The following is an 8,452-nucleotide window of genomic DNA, read 5'->3' on the forward strand; positions in this document are numbered from 1 at the left end:
AAGATATCATTAATGAGGAATATTATTCTTTTTTAAACCTTTTGCTATTTCAAAGATAAAAACTTCTACAATTTTAATGGTTTATACATTTTTGCCTAAAATAGATGGGACAGTTTTTATCTAACTGTCCCCGAAAGGGTTAATGATTTCAGCTTTTTAAAGTATACTTATGAATTATATCTTATGCAAAATCTAAACATAAATCTTTAATTATCAAGAGTTGTGGAAATTAAAGGCATTTTGACAAAATTATTTTGAATAATCATAAGAAAACTTTTTTTTTTTACAGAATAGTGTTATATTTTATTAATCTCTTTTGATCACTTATTTAGAGCTTGTCAGGATTGTTAAAATTTTAATGATTTGAAAAAAATATTTTGGAAAATGCTTCAGTTTTGGAGATAATTAACAAATATGAATTAAAACACAAACTGCATGAATCTGAATTATTTATTCATCAAAATGAACTGATTGAAACATTTAAACTCATTTTCTAAGAAGTTTTGTAGATAAAAAAGGAAAAAAAAAAAATTGTATTATTAAATCTAATGCACCTCACTTTTAGCACAATAAAGAATTTGCTATTTAAACAGGCAATATTTATAGAAACATTCAAAAGGAAGAATAATGTAATCAGGCAGTTCCATTAAAAAATCATGAAATGGGTTTGTAAAATATTTTTTCTAAGAGTGTAGGAAATTATTTAAATTTTAAGCATCACAATGACAACACATGAAACATTACTATAATGTAGTATTTTTTTATTTTTAAAATTTAAGCTGTGAAATAATGTTAATGTTTGCTATGATGACTTTTACGGTCATGATCCCTCTTTTTTCTGGGTGACCGTGAACGGTGACGCCTTTCATTGTCTCTCTTTGAATGGTGCTTTTCTCTTGATCTGCTGCGTTTGTGCCTTCTGCCACTTTCTCGTTCTTGGTGTCTTGATGAACGATGTCTGTGAGGAGAGGGGCTATGTCGTCGACGGGATTCAGAGGATTTTTCTTTGCGAGAACTTTCATTCGAGCTCTTATTTCGAGATTTTTCGTGGACAACAGCGGTGACATTTTCTTTTAGATCTTCATCCTCGGATTCTGGTTCATCCAAATCATCTTCGAGAGCACTTATTCTAGGCTCCAACTCATTATTTTCCTCTAAAACATGTCGCTTTTGGATTCGGGGCAAAATAACATCACATAGCCTTTCTTCATGAAGAAGTTCATCAATGAATTCGTCCATGAATACAACTTGGAATTCTCCCTGGCGATCCTGCTTTCTAAGTTTTCTGTAATCGTTGTAAAGAGGCTCTAGATATTTGTAACAGTCCAGTGATGTTCCAACTAATCTCATGTAAAAAGCTCCCAATGCACGCACGTACTTGAAATCCTCCTGACGAATAAACTCGATGATAATATCTTTCTCCGGTTGTATTTGAAGCATTTTAAGAACTAGACATAAAAAAGGTGTTGGTTTTATATTACCACCATAGACACCGCCAACAAATTTCAACTCCATAGCTTTGTCCACAAGTAACTCGGCAGATAGAGCGAAACATTCTTCCTTCCAGTATCGGGCATCGTAAATACGGGATCGAATAATTTTTTCAATTAAATATTGAGGATTAGTACCTCTAATAGATTGAGCATCTTTTACAGTTCGATTAGCCATAATTTAAACATCAGTTATATTCTCAGACTGAAAATCTACAATTGTTTATTTGCCTAATCGAAAACGCTTAAGTCTTTTTATTTCTGTTCTAATAAAAATGCGGCTAACCCAGCAGTTAAAATCGTCTCACCTTGTTATCTTTCCATAACATAAGGTTTATTCTTGTTAAAGCTTTTGAGTTCGATAATGAGACCTATTTCACCAATCAAAATCCAGATTGCTTACAAACAGGGAATTTGATTGGTGACATTTCACTGCGTATATGAGAAAATGCCTTTAGTTGGTGTCAGATTTCATTTCTGAAAAGAAAACAATAGTTGGCAACACATGAAATCAAAAAAAGGAAAGCTCATTCAGAATTTTTTGTTTTCATGTTGATTATTGTTTTCTACACGAGCATTTAGTTTACTTATTGATACGTATTGTCTTATAATTTTAAAGTTGATTGTAATTTAAGATAGTTAAAGATGAAAGTAACAGTTACGACTTTGACCGATTTGATTGTTACCTTAGAAGTAAGTCCTGATATGGAATTAGAAAATTTTAAAGCTTTGTGCGAATGCGAAGTAGGTTTCAGTTCTGAAAGAATGGTAATAACTCACGAAGGAAGGCCACTTTTAGACAATAAAAAGGATCTCATAGGTTACGGAATTCAGGAAGGTGATGTCCTCCTTGTGCAACAAATGATGTTACAATCGACACCCAGTCAGTTACCAGATTTAGGAATTGACTTTGGCTCCATAAGACTCCCACAAAATGCAGTTTCACCGGGAAATTCTTCATCAGGAAGCATACTTTCTCCTACCACTGCTCCTCCAGTTTCTAATAACTTGGATAGAGTTGAACGTATGAGGCTAGAACTTACAAACCATCCAGAGAGCTTAGCCTTATTGCGACAGAATAATCCCAAATTAGCTGATGCGTTTCTGTCTGGTAATAAAGAGTTGTTTGCAGAAGTTTTAAATACGCAATTAACAGAGAAATCTGAAAGGGAGAGGAAGAGAATTCAGATGTTAAATGCTAGTCCCTTTGATCCTGAAACTCAACGTATGATTGCTGAAGAAATTCGACAAGAAAATGTTGATACTAATATGGAGGCTGCCATCGAATATCATCCCGAGAGCTTTGGACAAGTAACAATGCTTTATATAAATTGTAAAGTGAATGGCCATCCTGTGAGAGCTTTTATTGACAGTGGCGCTCAAACCACGATCATGAGTCAAAGATGTGCTGAACGCTGTGGTATTATGAGACTGGTTGATAAAAGATGGGCTGGTATAGCCCAAGGTGTTGGTGTTCAAAAAATTATAGGTCGCGTTCATCTGGGTCATATACAAATCAATGATGTTTTCTTACAGTCATCTTTTTCTATCTTAGAAGAACAAACTATGGATATGTTGTTGGGATTGGATATGTTAAAGCGTCATCAATGTTGTATTGATTTAAAACGGAATATTTTAGTGATAGGAACAACTGGTACAGAAACACGATTTTTAAGTGAAAGTGAACTTCCTAAAGGTATGGAAAATTTCTTTGATAACCAAGGACAGATAAGTACAGGTCCTTCAACAAGTGCAAAAGCTAATTAAAGTTATGTATTTAACCATATTAACATTTAATCCAAGGTTAGGGTTTCAGATGTCTGAAAACTGAACTTGGAAGCAGAAGAGTTGAAAACTGTGCTAAATTGTCGGAAATTAAAATTATGAAAATAATGAAAATTTGGTTTTTCATATTAAATTAAATCAATTTTGATGTAATATGTGTTTCTGAATTTTTCAGTTTATTGCTCATGATCATTCATATGGCTTGCAGAGTAAATTTTTAAGAAAAAATAATACTTATGTATAATATATCTTTTGTTACAGTCAATATAGTTAATCAGTTAATATTTATAATTGCCAGTTATTAATATCTGATGATTATTAATAATAGCTATTTATTGTTAATAACCACCAGATTTATCACTTAAACTATAACATATAATAATAGTATTATAATTTTTTGAACAATTTTGTTTGCTTAATAAAATTTTGTAGTTGTGGCAAAAATCTTCACATAATGGATTCAAAAATCTAACTGGATTTAATGGTATTAAAAATTGAATCTAGTTTTGGATTTTTCAATAACACATAATAGTAGCTGCGTAAAGTAAAATATGCAATTTGCAGTGTAATTGCAAACAATTTGATTTCGTTGGTTAGTATGATAATAATAGCATGTTTATTGCTGTTAATGCTTACAACACTGTAAATGAGCTGAGCTATACAAGTAAAAATATTAACCTAGCCTAATTTCATTATTTATTGCTTTCTTAATACAGTCAAACTTGTTTATTGTGATTTTTATTTTAACTAAATTTCAGATATGATCAAAAATTATTTAAAAATTATGTGGCTTAATGGTAAAAGACTTGCATGCAAACCTAGATAAAATGAACACAGATTCAAAACTTGGATAAAAAACTGGCACTTCTTTGTTTCCTAGGTGCAAGGAAATTTAATCATTTTTGAAAATTTTTTTACTAATTTTAATGCGTTTAAAAAGAAAGATTTCCGTATTGTAATTTGCTGCAGAATAATCGTCAAGTCTTGTCAACTTCTGGGTTGCATCTCATGAGAAAAAAAAAAAGAAAAAAAAAAATCACAGAATGGGACCAACTCAAAAAAGGTTTAATTTGTTGCGTTATTATTTTTGTTTTAAATTTTCAAGTAAAAATACCTTTGGTGCCTTGGCAATCCTAGTTGATGCAACAGATGATGATACTGAATTATCCTTGTTTAAATCAGTGGAATTTGAAGATATACCTTTTTTGGTGACTTTTCGCTTGCGCCCGGCTAATAGAACTAACAAACTTCATTCAAACCATTTATTCACTTGTACAATTAGTTTGAATTCTTTTGTAGTCTTATTCAAATTTGACGAAGTTAGTTAAAAAATCACTGATTTTTTTAAAGTGCTTTAGTTTTTATTAAACTCTATATTGATTATTATATATACCAGCATATAAAGCATATATTGTTAAAATTTATCAGTTTTTTGTAAAGATTACTAGTTATTAACTTTCGCTGTTTCACATTGTACTTGGCTTTCTTTGTCTTATTAAAATCGAAAGCACTCAGAAGTAGCAATGTAATTATTTAATAAACATTTTTTCATGCTAATAATTTTTAATTCGTCTATGCTGAAATAATCTTTTCTTTTTGTACTACTGATTTTAGAGTGGAAAAAAATAGGGAGTTAAAGCTGAATTGTTTCAACATGTTTTATCATAGAAAAATATTATAATCAAATTGCATATTAGATGTTACCATTTAAGAAAAGAGTGAAATGTGTACAATAATTGATTGGTGATTTTTTTGGCTTTTTTTTTTATAAAGTGTTATACTTAAAAATTTTAAATGATTGTAAAAAAATACCTACCTATATGAAACTGTTATGAGTTAAAACTGTTAAAAGTTAAAAAGTGGAATTAATCAAAAATGAAGACCGAAGTTTTTAAATGCTATAAATCAAAATATAAAAGCAGCATATAACCAATATTGTCTTTAGTATCTACACAATTTAAATATGGGGGAACTTAACTTTACATAGAGGTTTTATTTAAGTTCTCTTACATTTAAATTGTATTACCTAAAACTATGTTATTTGTTGAAGCTAAGCATCAGAGTGTTAGCATTTCTTTTTCTATGAAAAGGTTTAACTCTTCTACTTTTTAGTTTATTTTGTTCTCAAATTTTATGTCGATAAATAATGAAAAGTAACATAGTTAGGTCTCTCATCTTTCTTTTTGTGAATCATATAACGTGTTGAGTTATTTAAACTATAACACAGCAAGAAATAAATTAAAATTTGTTGATGGTTGCTGCAGTAAAAAGTTTTTTTTTTTTCAATTTGAATATTGAAGTTAAATTAAATTTTCTAATTTTATTTTAATCAGTATCATGTGTGTTTTGTCATATATAATTTTTTTAAGACCATAGTTTTATTTTTATTATTATTTTAAATTTTTTTAAAAATAGTAATGTGGTCAAAAGTACAACGTATAGTTTTGCTTTTAACTATGATATTTACTTCTAACTGGTTGTTGTACCTCTGACCAGTTAATGGACAAGTAAGTCGTCAATCAATCAGGAATATTGTACCTTTGACGTGGTCAAAGGAACACTAACTAATCATGGTCAAGGGTACAACACCACGACAGTGCAAATGGACAAGGAGTAAAAGTTCTGCAATCATTGAATAGGTTCTAAATTCCTGTTGTTCTTGTGCCTGTTTCTATTTTCCTGATCAAATTCTTGTGGTGTTATATCTTCTATTCATTTTTATAGTCTTTTTATTTTTTAATGTTTAACTTTGAATTTTTGCTTTTTGAATTTCTGATAATATTGCAATGGCACTATATAAACAAGTTTGACTAAAGTATACATTCTATTCTTATATTCTATTTGTTTCATATCCATTGTATTATTCTTTTCAAATTCGTCGCAATGACAAGTTCTCCTTCTAGTAACAGTGTTTTCATCATAGAAAAAAAAAATGGGTGAGAATTTCTCACCCTTTCTCAAAAACAGGGTGAGATTTCAAAAAGTTAAGTGAGATTTCTAAAAACTAAAAAAACGCAAAAACTCTTGAAAAAAAAATAATTTCTTTAATTATAATAAATTTTTAACGTCTTCTATTTTTTAAAGCATTGAATATTTTTGGTGCATCATCATAGAAGATTTTGCCTTTACAAGGTATTTGTCCATCTTACATAAGTGCATAAAAAATTTGAACGTCTTACATGAAGAAACCTTACCTACGGTAAACACGTGGTTGCAGAGAAATGCGTTCTGAAAGGGGTTCCGTGGTCGTGTTCGAAAAGTTTCTGAACAATACTGGTAAATAGGGAGGCTAGATTATGGGGCAGATGTTGAAAATAATGAAAGATACAGGAAGAAAAGTGAAACGGATTTTATTCTAAATGGCGTAATTCGAAGCTTTTTCCAAAATGCGAGAAATTGATTTATAGAATGCGCGAATTTCTCGCGGTAATCATTTTTTAATGCGAGAAAAGAAAAAATATGCGAGATTCTCGCGCTGTAGTGAAAACACTGAGTAAGCTACATATTGTGTTAACTTTATTTCTGTTATTCTTGAAATATGTGAAACAACTGGAAGTGATTTTTGATGAATTTCATTTTTGATTTTAACAGCTTGTATGTAATGCAATACAACATAGCCCAAAAAATAGTTGTGGACATGAAACAAAAATATTACCCTTTTTTTCAGCTTATAATATTTTTTTAAAAAATATAATTTTTTTGTAAAAACAGTTCTTAGTACAAAAGAAACCATTTCTTATTGTTTTTGCTGGTGCAGTCTAAAATCTTGCTAACCATGCTTTGCTAGTGTTGTCTAAAATCTTGTTAATCGTGCATTATTCATAATTGGTTGGTTTGAAGGTTTGATAAACTCTTCACTGGATACATTGAAAATAAAATTTTGTATGTATATATTGCAGAGAATGGATAAAACTACTACTGCTCATGTTTTATTATTAAGAATTAAAAATGCTAATTATGATTTTTAATTATATACAAATTTATTTTGATGTTTTTCTGTTTTTGAAACTGAATAAAATTTTCTTATAAGAAAATTACGTTTGATTTACAGTGTGAAATATACACATGTTCAGAGGTAAAATACACTATGTTATATTTTTTAAAACCAATTGAATGATTCTTATATATATGTTTTCTTTAATTTTCCACTGTTATCTTAATTTTGCAGAAATTGAACATAGTGCCTTTACCTTCCGCATTAGGTATGTTAAATAATGAAAAAAAAATAATCTTGTTATCTTTTATGGAAAGTATCTTGTTAATCTTTTTTCTTGTTAAGCATTTTTATGGAAATTATCTTAAAATATCTTGTTAATCTTTTTATGGAAACCTATTATTCTGTTTTAGTATTTCTTTATATGTGTCTATAGTTATTTTTTAGGATGAAAATATTCTCAGCTATAAAAAAGGAACAGTAATGGAAGCTTTATCAAAAACTTTCGAAATTTCAGGTGAAATTGTTAAAATTTAGCAAATTTTTTACATCAAGTAATGAAAACAATTTTCATGGAACTGTGTTATACAATCAGTACCATAGTGAACTGACCATAAGACAAAGTTTCCAGGCGGACACTGAAGTGAAGCATTACTGGCTGCGCTGAGTGTGCTGGTGGGTTACTATTTTGATCAGGCTAAGAAGGGGCCGAGGGTGTGTGGTATCGGTCTAGAATTAAGAATAAATAGTAAAATATCTACCGAAAAGAAAACTTATAGTCTGTTTCAGGGATGACCTGCAGGTCAAAAGTGGCCCTTGAACTGTCTAAAATACTAATAAAAAGGTAGACAAATACGAAAAAAAAATTTATAGTTTGGCGGCTGAGCTTTGCACAGTAAGTGACTAATTTATTTCAGTCTTTCTCAGAGTACCAGATTATAACCATTTTATTTTCAAATCCTATTCATGGCAATGGCTCAGTGTCACCAGTAAGAATTAATTTCTTAAATTTTTACAAATAAATGTGGAGAATTCCTTATTCGAAAAATCAATATTAAAGCATATGACTTTAAAATTTCAATCGTGTTAATCAGATACTTTAACAGGAACAGTAAAAAAAAAAAAATTCTGACTGAAATAATAGTGTAAAAGTACTTTGAGGTAAATGAAATTCTGTAACTTTCTTTTTTTCTTCTTACTGTTCTCATTTTTGCTTATTAGCCTTCCAACTATGTTTAGAGTA

The 8,452-nt window shown here is 29.7% G+C and overlaps 2 protein-coding genes across 2 annotated transcripts; one reads left to right on the forward strand and one right to left on the reverse strand.

Moving 5' to 3' along the window:
- Window positions 1-744: 744 nt before the first annotated feature.
- Window positions 745-1,951, reverse strand: LOC107442531 (pre-mRNA-splicing factor 38A). Its single transcript, XM_016056120.5, has one exon. It carries the CDS (start codon window positions 1,666-1,668, stop codon window positions 793-795), a length of 876 nt encoding a protein of 291 aa, XP_015911606.1. The 5' UTR covers window positions 1,669-1,951; the 3' UTR covers window positions 745-792.
- A 32-nt stretch (window positions 1,952-1,983) lies between these two features.
- rngo (DNA damage inducible 1 homolog rngo) lies at window positions 1,984-7,309 on the forward strand. The gene has a single exon (XM_016056113.5). It carries the CDS (start codon window positions 2,136-2,138, stop codon window positions 3,255-3,257), a length of 1,122 nt encoding a protein of 373 aa, XP_015911599.1. The 5' UTR covers window positions 1,984-2,135; the 3' UTR covers window positions 3,258-7,309.
- Window positions 7,310-8,452: the final 1,143 nt, after the last annotated feature.

This window comes from Parasteatoda tepidariorum, chromosome 8 (assembly GCF_982258835.1).
Source record: "Parasteatoda tepidariorum strain Cologne lab strain chromosome 8, Ptep-v5.0, whole genome shotgun sequence".
Lineage (NCBI taxonomy): Eukaryota > Metazoa > Arthropoda > Arachnida > Araneae > Theridiidae > Parasteatoda > Parasteatoda tepidariorum.